Source organism: Sus scrofa, chromosome 3 (assembly GCF_054392235.1).
Source record: "Sus scrofa isolate SSC_HxYL_T2T_F1_AM1 chromosome 3, Sscrofa_HxYL_maternal_Yorkshire_Landrace_v2.0, whole genome shotgun sequence".
Taxonomy (NCBI): Eukaryota; Metazoa; Chordata; class Mammalia; order Artiodactyla; family Suidae; genus Sus; species Sus scrofa.
This window is the reverse complement of record NC_139385.1, coordinates 45,782,312-45,802,381: the sequence shown is the minus strand read 5'-3', so window position 1 is coordinate 45,802,381 and position 20,070 is coordinate 45,782,312. Positions and strand designations below refer to the sequence as shown.

Below are 20,070 nucleotides of genomic sequence, written 5' to 3'. Positions count from 1 at the left end.
TCTGCATCTCGGCCCTCACAGGTCCTGAGTGCTGAATCAAGTCTTGAATGAATGGGCTGGTCTCCTGGTTACCATTCCTTCCTCCCTTCAACCTGTTCTGCACACAGGGCTGATTCTTATCCTTAAGCAAAATGTGAACTCTTATCACCCTCAACTCAAAAATCCTTCCTTGGCTGACCTTCACCAGGGAAACGACTTTGGTTGTTGGCATTCAAGGCCTTGCAGGCCATGCAGTCGGGACTATTAGGTCCTTTGGGAAAAGGTCGAGAGCGGCACAGTTAGGGTCACAGGTAGGCAAGCTGTCCTCAGGTGAAGTGACAAAGCCCAGTTCAGCACATATTTCCTCCCTCCCTCCCTCATTCGCTGGACATCATGGTCAGGACCTGGGCTGGCCCCCAGAAAACATGGGACTTGTTCCCTGCCCACCCTACCAGGGCGTGACACAAGGGCTGGTGAATATCTGACTGGCGGCGAGGTAACTGGTTTCTAGAGTTTGCCAGTGTCTATGGTGTAACATCGCCCTTCATGGCGATGTCAAGCTACCAACGTGATCACGGAACGTGCGGTCAGAAATAAATGCACAGTAGGACACCACTGCATGATTTGTCCACCCTACTGACATAACAGACATAAAACCCTCAAGAACATAAATAGGAAGTGGTAGATTTTGAGTATATGCTTTTTTAAAAATATAAATCGAGGTTTATATAATTCAATTTTTAACAATGGACTTCAGACAAATAACGAATTATTCAATATCCAGCTCGCAAGACTCCTGAACACATTGCCTCCTCCCATTTTTGGTGATTTTACTTCTCCAACGAGGCGGTTAGGCGCTGGCAAAGAAAGGAGAAATGGGGCTCTGCGGGGAAGAGCAAAGCCCGGCTCGAGCGCCTCCCCCCCCCGCCCCGCCCCATGGCCACTGGGGCGCAACAGACACAGTCCAATGGGCCACCGGGGATGGAGGCGGAGGTCCCTGGGGTCTGCGGCGCCCGCTCTGCTCCTGGACCACGGAGACGAATTCCTTCTAGTTCAAAAACGTCCAGGCCCGGAGGGCGCTAGCAGAGGCTGGCGGAGAAGAGGCGCCGCCTTTGCGGGTTTGCACGCGACCTCAAGCCCTAGTCCGAAAAGCCCAGGTTCTCAGCCTGCCGCCCCTAAGCGGCCGCCCACCGCGCGGAGCCCCCACCCGGCAGCCTCCGCGGCCGGAAGTCGGCTCGGCCGTCGCCTTCCCGGCATGCCCCGCGCGGAGACCGCGCTTCCGCCGGCTGGAGTTCCGGAGCGAGGTCATTAGGTGGTGGGAGTTAATTAATCAGCGGGCAATTATATTTTCCTCGAGCTGGATGAGGCGGAGGGACGAGGGACAAGAGCTTCCTCCTGAGGCAGCAGCGCCCGGGAGAGCCGGGAGGAGGCTTCCCCGGCTTCCGGTGCGGGCGCGGGCCGGGCAATGCCCCGCTGGCAGAAACGCCTGCATTCTCCTCCCACCTCTTCTGCCGGCGTTCTGCGTGGCCTTTGGCAAGGCCTTTAACCCTGCTGGGCCTGGGTTGCTGCAGCAGACTGTTGGTTGGCTCCCAGACGTCTGTGCCCTGTCTTTCCCGTCGGCAGGTAGTGCCCACCCTCTAGGGAGATTTACTCCAGCGCCGCGTCCGGCCTGGTTGGACTCGGCCCACCGTGTTGGTCCTGTTCCCCTGGTCAGATGTTGGCTCCTTGAAAATACCGTCAAAACAACCTGTTGCTAAGACAAAGCTGAGTTCATTGCTTCCTTTGCTCGTGGAGAGCACCGTCTTGAAAGAGCCCTTGGTGGGGAGGTCAGAGTTGAGATGGTGAGGTTTGGGGGGTCTGGTCGGATGCGGGACTTAATGAGGATTGGGTAAGCATCATGTTATACAGGTTAGGATTGTTGGTCCCGGTGGTTTAGGGTTTGTGGCCTCAGAGAGATGAGGGTTTCAGAGTCTTGGAACTTCAGCAGTTGACGCTGCTTGTTAAAAATCTGTGTGGTGTGGGGTGGCTTTTTCTGAAGTCAAGGAGTGAAGTTATTTGCACCTTTTGTCTTCTTGGGCAGGTGTTTGCTGGAATAGTAAACTCACAGTAATACAGACATGTTATTTTGCTTCAGCCGGTGAGTCACAGTCCGCTGCTGTTTGCATCCAAAGGAATCCTGGATGTGGTTTTCTTGTATGTAAAATGGGGATCGTGTTGCAGGTTGGGGGAGCAGCCGGGCATGCCTGGTGAAGGCCAGGGTTTCAGCCTATTGTCTCCTTGCAGTATTACAGCACAGTCGGCCTTCTCAAAGTGTCTGCGTCCTGAAAAAAAAAATTCTTACTCTCAAATCCGAAAAGGGAGCTGCCAAATTGAAATGAATAGATGTTTATTAACAGCCCCAAAACAACTGGGTTCACCGGCCAACCGCAACTCAAAGCATGTAGTTGCGAGGTCATTGCATTTACCCCGTGAGCTGCGTGTTCGCGTGTTTGATGTCGTGTGGTGGGGACTTCAGGGCTACAAATGCTCCAGGCTCATCAAGGCCTTAAATGGCCCGGTGCTTTTGCCTCCTGGCCTTCCTACTTCCCAGTCACGTGAATGAGGCGAGCGCCTCCTCTCTCTGAGCTCATTTCCTCGTGTAGGTGGGGAGAACGAAGCTTTGGGCAGAATAAGGAGGAAGTGAGGTCACGTGATGAGTGTGGCAGTCAGCAGTGGGGACGGAGGTGCAGAGGCTTCTGGAGCAGTGTCAGCCCTTACTAGTGTGGGCTGCCCTGCTCATTTTGGATCCAGGACAGCTGTGAGAGACGGGGCCCATAGGAAGCACGTTGGGAGAGACCCACAGGGCTGGGAGAAAGCAAGAGAGATGAAGACGACATTAACCACTATCCCACTCAGGGAATCTGGGGCTTGTTGAGTCAGTTCTTGCACTGCCTGCCCGCCCCCACCCCCCCCACCCCCAGACAGATGCCGGGGACAACCCCAAAAATATTCAACATCAAGTTCTTTACAGGCGGGAAACAATCTGAATAGGCTGGCTAGGGACCCTATGGGGCCCCCTGTCTCAATGGGCATTAACCCTTTAAGTGCTACCTTAGGGGAGGGGTGGAACAGGTGGGCAACAGGGCTCAAGGAGGCAGATATTTACAGCCTGTAGGTTGACATTTGCTTTGGGCCCGTCAGAGCGTCCCGGCGGGATATCTGCCATGGAGAGGGACTGTGGAAGTGAGGGACAAGCAGGGAGTTGGCAGCACAGCCCTGTGTAGGGCAGGCGTGGGGCAGATTCAGATCAAATGGGTCCTTTCTGGACACTCCCAGGTCCTGGCACGTGAAGCCTGTGCTCCTCGGGGCTCCTGAGCCTTTGAGCAGTGCCCGCACACGGAACTTTGCCAGGTTTCCTGTGCTCCTTCGAGCAGACGGGGGAATTCCTTCTCCTTCCTGTTCCCGGCTCAAGCACTTCCTGTCTCCTCGGCTCCTTCCCGCACACCTGAGGGCAGGTTAAGCCTTGAGACCAAGTCACTGGCAGCTGGAAAACAATTCCTTTCCTCTAGGGCGAGAAAGATGGACTCCAAACTCTGCCAGGACAGGAGCGGAAATATTAGCCTTTTATTTTTCCATGGTAAAGAGAGGAAAGAACACTACACTACTTGAGAAAAGAGAGTAGAAAAGACAGGACACGTCAAAAGCTGTAACAGGGAGTGCCCATTGTGGCTCCGTGGGTGAAGGATCTGGTGTCGCTGTGAGCTGTGGTGTAGGTTGCAGATGCGGCTCGGATCCCACGTTGCTGTGGCTGTGGTGGAGGCCAGCAGCTGCAGCTCAGATTGGACCCCATGGGAACCTCCATATGCCGCGAGTGCAGCCCTAAAAAGACAAAAACAAAATTTGAGAAACACCGTAATAAGTTTATAACCTTTGGCCTAGAAATTTCCCTCTTAAGAATGTAACCTGAGGAAATGATCAGAGACGATTTCAAAGATTTACAAAGATTACTGAAGGATTAAGTATGGCAGTAAAAGGAATAAATGTTGGTATTAGTAACGTGAATGAAGAGTTTACTCTCATGGGCAGATAGTAAATTACATTGAGAAAACAGATGGAAATAACGTAGCAGCGTGATTCCCATGAGATCAAAAGGGTGAAAACAGGCTCTGTGCCTGTTTTATTAATAGAGGGAAAGTTGTGAACTATTTCATGTAAGTTTCTTTCTGTCTTTCGTCTTTTTAGGGCCACACCTGCAGCATATGGAAGTTTCCAAGCTAGGGGTCAGCCTGGAGCTGTAGCCTCTGCCCTGTGCTGCAGCCGCAGCAATGCGGGATCTAGGCAGCAACGTACATCACAGCTCATGGCAACACCAGATGCTTGACCCACTGAGCGAGGCCAGGGATCGAACCTGTGTCCTCGTGGATGCTAGTCAGATTCATTTCTGCTGAACCACGATGGGAACTCCGCGTGTGAGTTTCAGTTAAGCCTGGCTCTCCTCTGGTTGCTAGCTAGCAGCTGCGTCTGCCAGCTGGCCGTGTGTGATCCGTTGGCTCAACAGACGTGGGGCCAGTGCATTCCAAGCACTGTGGCTATGATCGCTGTTAAAAGTGTAACTTTCCCAAAAGGTAGAAGAAGGACTTTTAAATAAATATAAAAGTGGCATGTGGCAAAGATCTTTTTTTTTTTTTTTTTTTTTTTTTTGTCTTTTTGTATTTTCTAGGGCCATATCCATGGCACATGGAGGTTCCCAGGCTGGGGGTCTAATTGGAGCTGTAGCCGCTGGCCTACACCACAACCACAGCCCACGCCAGATCCGAGCCGTATCTGCAACCTACACCACAGCTCACAGCAACGCTGGATCCTTAACCCACTGAGCGAGGCCAGGGATCGAACCTGAAACCTCATGGTTCCTAGTCAGATGCGTTAACCACTGCGCCACGACAGGAACTCCGCGAAGATCTTAATGAAGGAGGAAGCCGGCAAGATGTTAAAACTTGTTTCAAGAAAGAACCTGAGGGGAGTTCCCATTGTGGCACAGTGGCAACCAATCTGACTAGGAACCACGAGGTTGCAGATTCAATCCCTGGCCTTAAGGATCTGGCATTGCTGTGGCTGTGGTGTAGGCTGGCAGCTATAGCTCCAATTTGACCTCTAGTCTGGGAGCCTCCATGTGCCGAGGGTGCAGCCCTTAAAAAAAAAAAAAAAGAATCCGAGGAAGAGACTTCTGCATGGGAAGTCAGGAAAGCTGAAATCAATTTGCTAGTAACGCAGGGCTGGTCATTGCCCTGTGAGCAAAAGGCAGTGTTTGGAATCAGCTTTTGCAAGACACAGGATGGCCTGTGGCAGTGCCATGGGCACAGCAGCTGCGTTGGTGGGATGTGACTTGCTCTTCCAGCAACAGGAATTATTGGCAGTACCATCAATATTCTGTCAGTTGACTTTTCGTCTCCGCAGAGCTGTCACAGGCCTCAACGGGGACAAACGGGCACACGCCCCTGTGGGATGGGCGCCAGGGAGGATGTCCAGCCATCTCGGCTGCTTGTTCCAAGTGCTTTAACCAACTGGGCCTTCATAAGCGTAAAGAGAGGGGTCCGCTAGTGTCGTGTGTGTTTGTTGATTGAAGTTTAGTTGATTTACAACGTGGTGTTAATTTCCACTGTACAACACAGTTCCCATCGTGGCTCAGCAGAAATGAATCTGGCTAGCATCCACGAGGACGCGGGTTCGATCCCTGGCCTCGCTCAGTGGGTTAAGGTTCCGGTGGTGCTGCAAGCCATGGTGTAGGTCGCAGATGCAGCTCGGATCTGGAGTGGCTGTGGCATATCCTGGTGGCTACAGCTCCAATTTGACCCCTAGCCTGGGAACCTCCATTTGCCGAGGGTGCGGCCCTAAAAAGCCAAAAAAAAAAAAAAAAAAATTCTGCAGTACAACACGACGATTCCGTTATGTAAATACAAATGTTCTTCTTCCATGTTCTTTTCCATTGCGGTTGATCACGGGATTTTGAATATGGTCCCCTGTGCTCTATGGTAGGACTCTGCTATTTATCACGGCTGGAGGTTTTTGACTGGGAGGTGCCATGACCCAGTTGGTGTTTTGTGAAACATCTCTGGTTGCTATGGGAGAGGGGGCTGGAGGGGAGCCGGGGGCCCTGCGGGAGAGCTGACGAGCTGTGTGCAGAGAAGGCTGGGCTGTCCCGTGCTTGTTCAGGCTGGAAGCACCATGATTTGCTGATGGATACTGAGAAATCAGAAGTCCTGCTGTGTCAGCCTCAGCCTGTCAGTGGCAAAGCAGGCGGCAGGGCTGCCTGAGGCCCTCTCCTGGTCCCCAGAACGCAGGCGAGGCCCCTGCAGACATGCGTGGCTGGACTGGCCCTTGTGGTTGTGACTGCAAGACGCGCCCTAGCAACAACCATCAGGAAACTTTGGAAAAAAACCAGATTTATTACTCATAGGTCCTGGAAGGCTCATGGGCACGCCCTCGGGCCACACAGCAAGATCGGGGTAGAGAGGGGAGCGTGGACAGGGTCTCTGCCCCTATCGGGGTCCAAGTGTGGGGAGGCCAGCACTCTTTATTTGTTTTTTTAGGGCCGCACCTGCAGCACATGGAGGTTCCCAGGCTAGGGATCCAATCGGAGCAACAGTTGCTGGCCTACACCACAGCCCCAGCCACGTGGGATCCGAACCACCTTCTGTGACCTACACCGCAGCTCATAGCAGCACTGCATCCTTAACCCGCTGAGTGAGGCCAGGGATCAAACCTGCGTCTTCATGGATACTAGTTGGATTCATTTCCGCTGCGCCACATTGGGGACTTCCTTCCGGTTCATCTGCGGCTTTAAAACCAACGAGTGGGGATTTGGGCTCAGGAAGGCAACAGTGGGGTGACTGCAATGGTCACATTACCAAGGTCACCCAGGGCTGTCTGAAAGGGGACCTTCATGGGTGGGGCCTCCTGGCTCCCGATCTAGTTGTCAGCTGGGAGCTTCGTCCCACAGCTGGCGATGTGTTCATGCAAGATGGATGTCTTTGCAGCGGTTGCCTTGGTAACCAAAAGCTTAATGTCAGACACTTAAGCTGTAAATATTTATATCGTGGTCTCCCTGCACGCCCCCCACCCCCCATTCCTAAAAGTCTTGGAATTCCTGGGTGATAGGTGCATATTTGATCCTAATGAGATGATTCTTGGTGGCCTCTCCAATTCCTGGATGGGGCCTGTCACCAGAGAGACCAGCCGTGGTTGGGAGCTGGAAACTTTCGGCCGCATCCCTGGTCTTCAGGGGAGGGAGGAGGGCCAGAGACTGACTTGATAAGGTAGCGAGTCCACATGATGAGCCTCTGGCAGGGTCCCTCATGCACGGGGCTGGGAAGGCTTCCAGGCTGGTGCTCACCCCCGTGTGTGGGGCGTGGCACACCCCCCAGGTCCACGGGGACAGAAGCCCCTGTGTTCAGGACACCTCTGGACTTGGCCCCGAGGGCGTCTTCATCTGGCCGTCTATCTGTGGCCTTTGTCATGTGAGCTGGTGAGTGTGAAGTGTTGCCCTGAGTTCTGTGTAGTTAGAGCAAATTCTTGAACCTGGGGATTCCTGAACTCCCAATGTATAGCCATTTCGGACAGAAGTGAGGGTGACCCGAGGACCTGTCACTGGTGATCGGCCTCTGAAATGAGGGGAGTCTTGGGGCGCCAAGCCTTCCACCTGCAGGGTCTGCCCCAACCCATTAGTGTCAGTGTTTAAGTTTAGGGCGGAGTTCCCTGCTTAAGGGAACCGCAGGTTAAGGATCCGGTGTTGTCACCACTGTGACGTGGGTTCGGTCCTTGGCCTGGGAACTTCCACATCCCAAGGGCGAGGCCCAAAAAGAAAAAAAGCATCATGAGCGTGTAGGACCCCTGTTGGTATCCGCAGAGAACTGAGAACTGCTCAGTGGAAACCCCACACATCTGGTGTCGGTGTCCTGTGTACGGAGGGGTTTGCCCTTTTCGGTTGGCCGCGGGCGGGAGCGAGGCTGACTCTCAGGCATTCGGCCTGAGCGCCTGGGTGGACTGTGGGACCGTGTTCTGAGCGGGGAGCCCGGGGGAGGTGGGTGCCAGGGGATCTCAGGACTCCCTAGTTTGAGGTGCCCATTGCGGGTGCATGTCCCCAGCACCCAGCCTGCGTCTTGAAGTGGAGGCCTCTCTCCTCAGGCCCCTGGTACTGAGGGGCAGCCCAGTGCCCACTGCTGGCGACTCCCCCAGAGCTGTCTGTCCTCCTGCTGGAGAAAGATCCACACTGAGACTTAGCCAGCAGCTGCTTGTTAGCTGTCATGGGCGCAGTCACCTTCATTCCCTGAGGGTTGACAGGGAGGAGGCTGCGCCAGGGCTGCTGGAGCTGGTCCCTCCATGCCTCCTCTCTGGCCCATGGCCAGGGCATGGCTTAGAAGCTACCCCGCAGGCGACCTGCAGACCCAGCTCAGTGCCCAGCTCTCCTCTGGAACTGGGGGCCCTCATTCTGCACCTGCCCCCCCCCCACCAGTTAATACTGTGCAGTCAGTCACTTCCTCTCCTTGAGCCCTTGGCCATGACCTCTGACCTCATGACTTAGATCTGAGTCACTGATGAGTCACCAGGAGTGCTGGAAGGGGCCCAGGCTGCCAGCAATGGGCACCCAGCAAGGCAGCTCGCCCCGTGCGCCCTCCCCCCTCTGCCCTCCCCAGCCTGGCCCTCGCCTCTCTGATTCCTGGGCAGAGGAAGCGCAGTCCTTGCAGGCTGATCTCAGTGGCTGTAGAAGGAGTAGAGTGGCTGCAGAAGGAGTAGAGCTCCTTCGTCCTGGGCAGAAGGGCAGTTTGCTTGACTGTTGGACGCTGCTCTAGGCCATGCAGGAAAGGGGGCTTTTCCAGGTGTAAGTGCAGTTAAAAGAAGTGCTGAAGGTCTCCGTGGACCATGAGCACTAACGAGGCGCCCTATTCTCGAAAGACATCAACCAGAATGAAGACGTGTAGAGTCACACAGTTAACGCGTGGTCCCCAGGAGTCCAGCGTTCAAAGAGTCAGACAGCAGCGCAGCGTGGTCCCCAGCGGTGCGGTGCTGCAGAGGGAGGCTGTGTGTGTGTTGGGAGTATGGGTTCAAAGGGGGGACCAGGGAGGAGGGACCCCTAATGCTACGGAGAGGAAGGCTGGGCAATGTGGGGGATGCTCAACTTCAGTCCTGCGGAGACAGCAGGGGGCAGGAGATGCCTGGACCACACGGGCGGGGGAGGGAGCCGGTGAGCCCCAGCACCAGGCTGCCTTTCGAGGGAAGGGAGAGCAGAGCTCTGGGGTGAGCAGAGCAGAGAGGGCCTTGAGGAGCCCGGGCTGAGGCAGAGGGAACTGTGAGGTCTGGGGGCTCTGAGCTGCCCTGGGACCTGGGATGGGGTTGCGGCCAAGTCCACCCTGGTCTCCAAGACACAGGGAGCCCAAGTGACATACACGCTCCCGGACCAGTTTAGGCATGTGTTAAGATGTCCCTGCAGGAAGGTGACAGGATGCCAGCTGCTGAGCAGTATCTTGCAGTGTCCGAGAGGCCAAGCATCAGTGCCCCAGAAAACATTGCTTGTGAACAGCAGAGCAGGCATGGCCGTGCCGACTGGCCCTCTGCACGCACGGATAAACGGAGGCCCAGGTTGGCAGAAGGAGCTGCTGTTTCCCTGGCACCTTGCAGCGCTCTGCTTGCTCTGGGAACTTACTTGAGTCACCTGTTCTGTCCCCGGCCCTGCCCTCCGAGAGCAGGAAATGCCCAGACTAGGTGCCCTGACCAGTATCCCTGAGGGCGGCTAGGTGGGCAGGTCTGTGCCGGAACCAGGCCACTCAGTGCAGCGGGGCCCAGCGTTGCCACAGCTTCCGAAGCGCAGAAGGTGAACGTTTGGATCTTTTCCTCCATTTTTTAGTTGTAGTGAAATATATGTAAGATTTGCCATTGTAACCATTTGCACGCGTACAGCTCCATGGGATCGCGAACAGTGATGCCGAGCAGCCGTCACCCCCCCCACCCGCCGTCTGCAGACTCCTTCCCCCTAGGCACTAACCTCAGTTCCCCGCCCAGCCCCTGCCAGCCTGTGAGTTTGCTCTTGCAGGTGGCCCCTCTTGCAAGCCTCAGCTAAGCTGTGCAGTGCGCTGGGCTGCTGATTTAAGATTGCCAACCCCCAGGAGTTCCCTGGCGGCCTAGTGGTTAAGGATCTGGCATGGTCACTGCAGTGGCTTGGGTCCCTGCCAAGGTGCAGGTTGAGTCCCTACATGCCGTGAGCACGGCCAAATAAAGATTGCCCACCCGCCCACCCCTCCTCCCCCTCCGTCCCCAGAGCCCCTTCCTGCTTGGGGTTCCCCTCCTACCTCATCACTGTTAGACTCAGTGATTTACTCACTGATGCTGATTCTGTCTCCTGGTGTCCTTGCCCCAAGGGCAGGGTGTTTTCAGTGTGTTCATGGCTGTTGTGCAGTTGGGGCTGGTAGATTTGGTTGCGTGATACGCAGATGCCTCCATCAGGTATCTGCCTGACTCCCAAGCCCACATCTCAAATGCAGGGGTGAGTCACTTCTTTGGATGGGGCATTGCCAGCTGCAGCAGCTCTCTCTTCCCTGCTGTGCCTCTGCAGCACCATCTGTCATCCCCACCTCCCTGTACATTCATCACCAGCCCTAAGAGGGCCTGGCAGGGCCACAGGACAGTGGCGGACAGGGCGGGCCGCCCATCCATCGCCTGCCCAGGTGAAGAGATGCCCAGCCGTGATGCCCAGCCTGGGAGTGGCACATAGTGGGCATTTCAGTGAGTGGTTTGTTGAAAAAGGATTGACTCCTGCCTGGGTCTCCCCTCCCTTAGTGAGCCGGTCTTGGGGGCTCTTTCCCGGGACTTGTGCCTTCTCTGATGCCTTCTCTTGATGCCTTCTCTGGCTTTGTGGGACCTGCTGGTTTCCCCTGGGCCCTTGTGCTGGGAAAAGGGACTCTGGCTCGGAACGTCAGTGTCGGAAAGTAAGACACGTGAACACAGGGAGATCTCGACAAGGCTCTTTCTTCTGCAGAAGGGCGCGGGTGCTCAGAAAGTGCAGGCAAAGAAAAGACCCCCCCCCCCACGTTTATCCCTGACACGGGTGGCATATCTGTCCCCTTCCCATGGGCCGGGTCAGGGCCCGCCTTCTTCTTGGTTGGATAATTTGAAACAAATTGTTACTGGTTGAAGAGGGAAGGGGCATGGAGGAGGGTGTCCCAGACAAGCAGGAACAAAATGGAGGGACCACGACTTCCTTTGAGAGAAAAGACACATGAATTCTCATGCCTCCCTTTGGGACCCGCTTCCTACCTGCCCTGTCTGGAGGACAGTAACATCTCCGGACCCGTGCCCGCCCCTTGGGTTGCCTGCGCAGTGATCCAGGCCGTATGCATGGCAGGAAAAGCTAGAGAGCAGGCGGGGGGCGGGCAGGACAGAGAGCAGGTGGGGGGGTACCCTCCCTCCCCTCCCCCCACCCAGCTGGCATTTCTGCTTAGCTGCTGCTGCCCCCCCCTCGAAGTGCCCCTTGCCTTGGGCAGCTTCCCTGCAGTCTCCCTCAAGGTTCCCTGAGTCCAGTCTAGTTGCCCTTCTCTAGAATCGGGGTTCACATCCAGGCTCCTCTACTCGCCAGCTGGGGCACCCTGGGTGAGTCACTAACTGTCTTAGGCAGCCTCAGTTTGCTCATCTGCAGAATGGGAATAATAAGGGATTTTTGGGTTAAACGAGGTGATGCCTGGCTCACTAAGTGCCCCTTCCTGGGCACAGCGAGGGCCAGTGTGACGTTTGTCACTCAAATGATTGCGGGGCTGAGATCCACGGACCATCTTGGAAGAAGCTGGCTCCTCCTGCTTTGGGGGTGCGGGTGCAGACCCTGCAGGGGGGAGCTCTGAGGGGGGGCGGCTTCCCTTGCAGCATTGCCTAGTAGCCATTTAACCTTGGGGGGGGGGTCCGGGGGTCCCGGGAGCACAGGGGCTGAGGTGGGGTGTGGGAGACAGCATCCAGCCCTCCCCAGGCAGCCACATCACTCAGCTGCCCCGGCACCTGGCTGCCACGCCCAGCCTTTCCAGGAGCCCAGGTGAGAGGTGAGTCTTCTGAGTGATGATGGGGCCCACAGGAAGGTGGCCCCAGGACAGGTGGCCACTGGGGGCCTGATTCATGGCCTTCCGGGAAGAGGGATAACGGGATCCAGAGTCCCTGGCTGGGCCAGATCTCCCGCTGAGTCATGGGAGCCGCTACCGGGCCTGGGGCAGCCCCCTGCCAGCCCCATCTCCCCAGCATCCCTCCCCTGAGCCTTCTGCCCCTGCGACCCCGGCCCTAGGGTCTGAGCACCTTCCTCCCCCACCTAGGCCCCTCCCTTTCAGGCTGCAGGGGGACCTTTCTCTGCCCCGCCCCCGCCCCACCCTCCACCCCAAGTCAAGGTCAAGGCCTGGCCTGCCCCTCCAGAGGCAGAGCCGGAGCCCCGGGTCCAGGCCTGAGGAAAGGGGCCCAGCTAGAGCTCCACCCCCAGGCCCCCAGTCCCCTTAGCGGCTTGTTTCCTCCCCAAGGCCCCACCCCCTCCCTGTGACCTACAGCCCAGGGGTGGCAGAGACTGAGCCACTCACTTGGGGGACTGGTTCGACGGCATTCCGCCTCCCTCCATAAAACCTTGGGTGGCCTGCAGGGAGCCAGCACTCCTGTCGGCAGCTCCCACCTGCCATGGAGATTCCCGAGACCCACCCCGCCCCGAGGGGGCGCTGCCTCTGGATCTTAACTGCCCTACTGCTTCTGGCCGCTCCAGGTGAGTCCTGAGGACCTGCCGGCCCTCCCTCCCTGCCCTCCCAGCACCTTCCCCCGGGCTGTGCCTGGATCCAGGGCCCTGTCAGCTGTTCGGTGCTCTCCCCCCTCCTCCCCACCGCTGGCATTGACTGCTCTGAGCCTCACCTGCCTCCACCCGTGAGAGGCGCCACTACAGGGCAGGGCTTGGCACACAGTGCCCAGCGTCTCGGCTCTGTCGGGGGCTGCTTACCTCCTCATCCCTCCCGCCTATCCTGCTGGGGCAGCGGCGTCCAGGCCTGGGCCTGGGGGGTGGTCCCTCTCATCCTCCCTTGGGAGACGCTGGTCCCTCGCCCCCCCAGGCGGGCTGGGCGGCATGGGGCCGGGGCTGGACAGGCAGCTGCTGGGCGGGTATGGCCGCCGCTACGGTGAGGGCCTGAGATGTCTGTCCGCCCTCCCTCCGGAGGCTTCAGAAAGTGCCCCGCCCAGGGTGGCCTGGAGGTGCCCTGGGACCGAGCACCTGGGGAGGGTGCCGGGCACTGGGGCCCTGTGCCGGCCTGACTCTGCCTCTCTCTCGTCCTCAGCCGTCCCGGACGCTGCCAAGACAACTGGTGAGTAGGAGCTGCTCTCCCGGACAGGGAGGGAGGCGGCCTGAAGGGTAGGGCAGTATCTGTGTGTCTGTCTGTCCAGGGGCTGGAGGGGGGTGAGCTGGAGAGGAAGGCAGGCAGGAAAGGAGGCCCAGGAGGGGGCAAGTGGCCCCAGAGTAAAGGGAACAGTGAACCAAGTGTCTGGCCAGCCAGAGCGGGGAGGGCTGGGGGGGAGGATGGGGGCTGCTCGGACCAGAGCACAGCCTAAGCGCTGGAGGAGGCAGGGGGAGCTGGAAGGGAGGGGACCGTGCCCCAGGGGAGGTCACACCGGCCCCTCCCCTGCCAGGCCCCCCAGCCTGTGGGAAGCCCCAGCAGCTGAACCGCATCGTGGGCGGCGAGGACAGCATGGATGCTGAGTGGCCCTGGGTCGTGAGCATCCAGAAGAACGGCACCCACCACTGCGCAGGCTCTTTGCTCACCAGCCACTGGGTGGTCACAGCTGCCCACTGCTTCAAAGGGTACGTATGGCCAGTCCCCTCCCCAGACTCCAGGCTCCCCACATGGCCCAGGTTTCCAGGCCTCAAGTCCAATCTGGGCCCACTGGGGGCATCCCTGCTTCTGCCCAGAAGCCACTCTTGCTTCCAGCGCCTTCATGCGCCTGCTGCTCCTGGGGAACCCTTCCCAGACCCTTCCTGGCCACCTGTGCGTCCCCTGATGCCACCCCTCCCTCTTCCTTCCAGCAGTCTGAACAAACTAGCCCAGTTCTCTGTGCTGCTTGGGGCCTGGCAACTGGGGAACCCAGGCCCGAGGTCTCAGGAGGTGGGTATTGCCCGGGTGCAGCCCCACCCCGTGTACTCCTGGAAGGAGGGCTCCCGTGCCGACATCGCCTTGGTGCACCTGGAGCGCTCCATCCAGTTCTCGGAACGTGTCCTGCCCATCTGCCTGCCCGATTCCTCCGTCCGGCTCCCTCCGGGCACTGACTGCTGGATTGCCGGCTGGGGGAGCATCCATGATGGAGGTGCGGCGTCTTCCCCCTAGGGGGTTGGGGGGTGGGGACAGAGGGTAGTGGACACTTGGAGACAGAGGTGCCATGAGCGGCAAAGGATAGAGGCTGCAGGCAGAGCAGGACAGAGACAGAAGACAGGCTGCAGCCCGGAGATGTGAAGTCACAGGAGGCTAGGAGGACAGTTTTTCTTTTTCTCTTTTTACTGCTGCACCTGCAACATATGGAAGTTCCCAGACTAGGGGTCCAATTGGAGCTGCAGCTGCTGGCCAACACCACAGCCACAGTGGTGCCAGATCTGAGCCACGTCTGCAACCTACACCACAGTGCACGGCAGCACTGGATCCTTAGCCTGCAGAACAAGGCCAGGGATCAAACCCGCATCCTCACAGAGACTATGTAGGGTTCTTAACCCATCGAGCCACAGTGGGAACTCCACGGGCAGACAGCTTTGGATCACGTCTAGTTAAAAGGTATCTTTGGCTCTGTTCTGAGGCAAAACTGACAGATCAACCGAGCTATGAAGTGATACAGGATGCTCTGAGAGGAGGTTTCTAGGGGACCCAGCTGAGCCTGGTGTAGACAGAGAGCCTTCGGATTGGAAGTCTGGAATAGGCGCCGCCTAGTGGCGTCATGGCACAATTGCAGGGAAAATTTGCAGGAGAAAAATGCCATCTCCCTAATGGTAGAACAAATCTGGGAAACCGAGTCTGAAGGTTGGGAAACATCATTTAGAAACACAAAGCGGATTAGATGAAGTGAGCAGCAGAGAAGCAGTGGTATATGGATTCAGTTATACGGAGAGACTAAGAAAGGACACGTGTAAGAAAATGGGACCCGATTCCAGCGTGGAGGACTCCTCAAGCCCTGATAATGTTCCACATTGAGTGGCCGTTCGTCGGTAGCAGTCCCCAGGCCGGCTAAAGTAGTGCCTGAGATGGGACAAGCCTGGACCACTGGTTCTAAGCAGCTTGTGGGCATCCGAAATCTCACTAAAGATGAAGAGTTTCAGGGAGTTCCCATTGTGGCTCAGCAGAAACAAACCCATAGTATCCATGAGGATGTGGGTTTGCTCACTGGCCTCACTCAGCAGCCTAAGGATCCGGTGTGGCTGTGGCTGTGGCGTAGGTCGGAAGCTGCAGCTCCGATTTGACCTTCGACCTCTAGCCAGCCTGGGAACTTCCATATGTTGCAGGTGTGGCCCAAAAACAAAAGGGAAAAAAAAAAAGATCCAGATCCAGAGGCGTTTCAGGGTGCGTGTTCCTATTCAGATTCAGTAGGTCCAGAGTGGAGTCCTGGAGTTCGCAAGCGTGGTGGGGGAGCCCAGCAGCACGGATTCCTTTAACCTGAGCACTTCCGCTGAGGGGAATGGAGGGGATTGAGGCCACTGGGAGGAGGGGCTCCAAGCCTGACCCTCTCTCTCTTGCTCCCAGTGCCCCTGCCCCGACCCCAGACCCTCCAGAAGCTGAAGGTTCCCATCATTGACTCCGGAATCTGCAGCCGCCTGTACTGGCAGGGCACCGGGGAGGGGGCCGTCACGGAGGACATGCTGTGTGCCGGCTACCTGGAGGGGCAGCGCGATGCCTGCCTGGTGAGCGCCCCGCCGCCTCCCTCCCAGCTCTGCCCCCGGGAGCTGTCTCGCCCCTCGCGGGGCACCCTCTCCCCAGATGCCTGCAGAACCCAGCCTCGCCCGGCTCTGCCTTTCATGCCTTTGGGCACCTCCGGTGTGCCAGACCCCATTCCCGGGGCACTGGCATCCTCCGCGAGGGTGCCAGCTCCAGCCCGGCCACCGCGGTGGCGCATGGCGAGCCAGGGTGATGGCCAGCACGGCAGCGGGGTTGGGACACTTTCCTTCTTTCTGAGCCTCGGTTTCCTCACCTGTGAAGCAAGTCACAACACTGCCTTCCTCGAGGGCAGAGGGAGACGGTCTAGCACGAAGCCTGGGTTGTGTGTCCTTTCTCGCCCTTGCGGCCCCGGTGGCTTCCGATGCCCCAGCCCCCCTGGTTGCCGAAACGCGCCCCCGCTAAGGGAAAAGGCCTACACTCGCGGTGGTTGTGGGCTCTGGGCTCTGCTCGCCCCTTGCCCCGCGCGGGTCCCTAACCTTCCCTCCTCTCCACAGGGCGACTCCGGGGGCCCCCTGATGTGCCAAGTCGAGGGCACCTGGCTGCTGGCCGGCGTCATCAGCTGGGGCGAGGGCTGTGCGGAGCGCAACCGGCCTGGCGTCTACATCAGCCTGGCCGCCCACCGCTCCTGGGTGCAGAGGATCGTGCAAGGGGTGCAGCTCGGCGGGCACGCGCAGGGCAGTAGGCCCGCAGGGCGCCGGGGACGAGCTTCCGGGGTGCGGCGCGCTCCCGGGGCGGGCAGGGACCATCGGGGTCAGGGAGCTGCCAGGAGACCGCGCGGCGCTTCCTCCTTGTGAAAAAGCCGACTACCTCTGGGGGGCGCCCGCGTGCCGGCGCCGGATCGCCTCGCGGGGAGGCCCCGCCCCAGGCCGGGCCGGGAGGCCTGTGTGTGTATATACCTGTTAATGATTTTTACAGTTACTTGTAACCCCGCCCACATGTCTTATTTATTCCTCCGATTTCAATAAATTATTTATTTCCCAGTTCCCATTCTTCCCCCGGGGACGAAGACACTGGGAAGCAGGGGTGCGGCTGGTGTTAACAGGGGAGAAGACAGGTTATGGGTTCGGATGTGGCCTGGCCAGGGACCCGGGGCTCCTGCCCACCCAGGAGGCCACATCCTGACCTCTGACATGCACACTGCTCTTTCCTAACCCCCTGCCACCCGGAAGGCCCCGGGGTTGGAGGCTGCCGAACTGGTCCAGGCTCCCAGCCTGTCTGTTGGGTTTCCAAGATGGGGCTGGCTGGCCCCGAGCAGGGCCACCCACATGAGAGTCTGCTGGCTCCTGGTGGAGGCAGCCAGGGCCGCTGCACCCCAGGAGCTGAGTCACCCCAGGGGTGACTCATGGCAGATTCTGTGACTCTCCCCAGGGAGGAGGGAGCAAAACAATGAGACAGCAGGTCACCTCACCTGACCCCACGTCCCAGGCCACAAGGGGACCTGCCTGGTTTCCTGCCCTTCCCAGGACCAGCTGATGCTCCTCTTTCCCACCTCCTGTTCTCTGCAGCCCAGCCTCTGGCCTCCTGGACCAGCCCTGCCTCCCTCCCAGGGCCCCGGACACCCCACCGCATCCGGGCCTCTGTCCCAGCCCACCTGGGCTCCCCGGGGACGGGTGAATGTGCAGACAGAGGGCTGGGCTGTACTTGGTTTGACAGGTATGTGCAGGATTTATTCTAACTGAGGGCAGAAGACAAGGAGGCTCAGCCGTAAGAAGGAGCGAGAAGATGCGCGGCTGCCTCAGGGTCTCTGACACGAGCCGGTCAGTGAGGGTTCCGAGGAGGCAGTGCCAGGGGTTCGGTTGCTTGGGCGGCCTTTACTGGGAGGACTGCTCTGAAACTCAGTCCCACTCTCCCCGCGTCCAGATCGACTGTGACCAGATCATAGTTGATACTGCGGGGGTGGGCTTCAAAAACCAGACTCTAGGAGTTCCTGTCTCGGCTCCGTGGAAACAAATCTGACGCATATCCACGAGGACACAGGTTCAATTCCTGGCCTGGCTCAGTGGGTGAAGGATCTGGCGTGATCTGTGGTGTAGATCATAGTCGGATCCCGCGTGGCTGTGACTGTGGTGTAGGCCGGCAGGTGCAGCTCTGATTCGACCCCTAGCCTGGGATCCTCCCTGTGCCGAGGGTGTGGCCCTAAAAAGACAAAAATAAAAACAAAAGCCCAGACTTCAACCCGGCCTCCTGCTCACCCCGAAACCACCTGAGGCCCCTCCCCTTTGTGACCTGCTCCCTCTTTACCTGTCACCCTTCCTCCCGCGTCCCCTCCTGCTCCTCTGGCCTCAGTCCCCCTGCTCCTGCCCATCTGCTGCCCTTCTCCCTGTCTCAGCTCCCTCTGTCCCCAGGCCCTCCCCTGCTCATCACTCCCCCACGTCCCATTCCTGGACTTGCGCTCCACTCCTTCTGTCTCTGTCCCTCTGGCTCCCTGAGTCTCTGGCTCCCCGTGTCTCAGTTGTTCCACGCCCCACCCCTCTGCCTCCGGTGTCGTCCTGACAGAAGCCCCTGAGGGGGTGACACCGAGCAGCATCTGCTGGGGCGGAAAAGTCACCCCATAAATGCAGGACACTCAGGTGAGGCTGCGTTTTCTGAGTTTGCAATCAGCCTCTGGGGAGCCCCTGAGCCCAGGGCACCTTCCGCTGGCCCGAGGAAGCTCAGTGTGAGATGTCCAAGGACCCCTCCCCAGTGGGATGGGGGTCCAGCCCTGGCATCACAGGGGTGAGAGCCGCGCCTGGGGGCAAGGCCACATGGAGACCCGCACAGCTCTCTCTCCTCCAGGGCAAGTGCTGGGGAGGGGCGGGCAGATGTCTCACCTTTGACTTCCCACGTGGCCCAGCCCTCAGGGTGGGGCCATCTGGCCACAGTGACCCCTACGACCTCAGTCACGGGCTGCGAGGACGGGCTCCCACTCCTCCCCACCCTCCTTCCTTGGATCTTTAGCCCTTCCGCCACCCTGATACCCACGCTGCCAGAGGCCGGCCAGCTTGCCTCCACTCTGTGTCCAGAACAAGCGTGTAAATCAGGTGTAATGTGGTTGACTAAGCCCAGACCCCATTCAGCAGCTCTCTGCTGCTGCTTCCACCGCAGAGGCTGCAAAGCTAAACACTCCCGTCCACAGTCCCTGGCAAAGGTCTGGTGCAAGCAGGTGTCTGATGGCTGGTTTCTTGAGAAGACTTTGTTTTTTCCTGATAAAAGGGACATATTCAGATGGCATTGTCCTTTCCCACCTTCCTCCTTCTTCTAGCCTTGGATGCAGACCTGATGCCTGAGCTTTAGCAGCCATCTTGTCACCATGAGGCTACAAATGGATGTGCCACATTGGCCGTGAACAAAGATTCAGAAGCTGCAAGTGTGAGGACATGGTTGAGAAGCTGCCCCTGTTGTAGACAGCCACCTCCATCCTTCTGTGTGCTTTTAAGCTACTGTTGGTCAAACCTGCTTTTACTACAGCTAAATGCCTTTGTGACAGATATATATACCGGCTCCAAACTCTCCGTTTTAAAATAGATTTATAGAAAACTTTTTTTTTTTTTTGGTCTTTTTGCCATTTTTAGGGCCGCTCCTGTGGCATATGGAGGTTCCCAGGCTAGGGGTTGAATTGGAGCTGTAGCCGCCGGCCTACACCAGAGCCACAGCAACGCAAGATCTGAACCACATCTGCAACCTACACCACAGCTCACAGCAACGCTGGATCCTTAACCCACTGAGCAAGGCCAGGGATCGAACCCGCAACCTCAAGGTTTCTACTCGGATTTGTTAACCACTGAGCCACGACGGGAACTCCTATACAAAACTTTCTGGGTTTTGTACAGAAATTTTTTGTTGCTGTTGTCATGGAAACAGTAGGTCAGATAAAGGCTTTGGGTTTATACCTGACCACAAGAACCTTGGACCTTCAGAGGGGGCCCCAGGTAGTTTCAGGTGGCCTCTGGAGCAAGTCTTTCCTTCCTCTCCCTTTCCTGCTCGAAGTCTCCCAGTCAGTGCCACCGCCCAGAAGACAGCTCAAGGAGTCTCACCATTGTCTCTGTTGGTGGTGCCCTTACGAGCTCACCCATCTCCACGCCAAGGGCACCATCTTCCCAAGCTCCCCGCACTGCCTGGGCAGCCTGGTTTCACATGGAGGAGCAGAGAATGGCTTTTCCCCACTCAGCTTGGC

General features: G+C 58.0%; 1 protein-coding gene and 1 long non-coding RNA gene across 7 annotated transcripts; one reads left to right on the top strand and one right to left on the bottom strand.

Moving 5' to 3' along the window:
- The first annotated feature begins 1,254 nt into the window (after window positions 1-1,254).
- PRSS22 (serine protease 22) lies at window positions 1,255-16,897 on the top strand. Of its 6 annotated transcripts, none has more exons than XM_085018087.1 (7): window positions 1,255-1,602; window positions 12,611-12,727; window positions 13,287-13,313; window positions 13,636-13,807; window positions 14,033-14,307; window positions 15,726-15,883; window positions 16,412-16,897. In XM_085018087.1, exons 1-7 carry the CDS (start codon window positions 1,341-1,343, stop codon window positions 16,709-16,711), a joined length of 1,311 nt encoding a protein of 436 aa, XP_084874213.1. In that variant the 5' UTR covers window positions 1,255-1,340; the 3' UTR covers window positions 16,712-16,897. The 6 variants fall into 6 exon arrangements, with proteins under 6 accessions (XP_084874213.1, XP_084874212.1, XP_020942405.2 ...); XM_085018086.1 differs by having other exon boundaries at window positions 14,030-14,307; XM_021086746.2 differs by lacking the exon at window positions 1,255-1,602 and having other exon boundaries at window positions 12,590-12,727.
- LOC146404591 (uncharacterized) lies at window positions 1,268-5,522 on the bottom strand. Its single transcript, XR_014841077.1, has 2 exons — window positions 4,852-5,522; window positions 1,268-4,366 (listed from the first exon to the last, which is right to left on the bottom strand). It is a non-coding gene; the product is annotated as an uncharacterized LOC146404591 (long non-coding RNA).
- Window positions 16,898-20,070: the final 3,173 nt, after the last annotated feature.

Excerpts from the sequence above, each read along its gene's own strand:
- PRSS22 (XM_085018086.1), top strand. The coding sequence starts at position 1,341 with ATGAGGCGGAGGGACGAGGGACAAGAGCTTCCTCCTGAGGCAGCAGCG. Across the intron at positions 13,314-13,635 it reads GGACGCTGCCAAGACAACTG|GCCCCCCAGCCTGTGGGAAG; the intron begins GTGAGTAGGAGC and ends CTCCCCTGCCAG. Across the intron at positions 15,884-16,411 it reads GGCAGCGCGATGCCTGCCTG|GGCGACTCCGGGGGCCCCCT; the intron begins GTGAGCGCCCCG and ends TCCTCTCCACAG.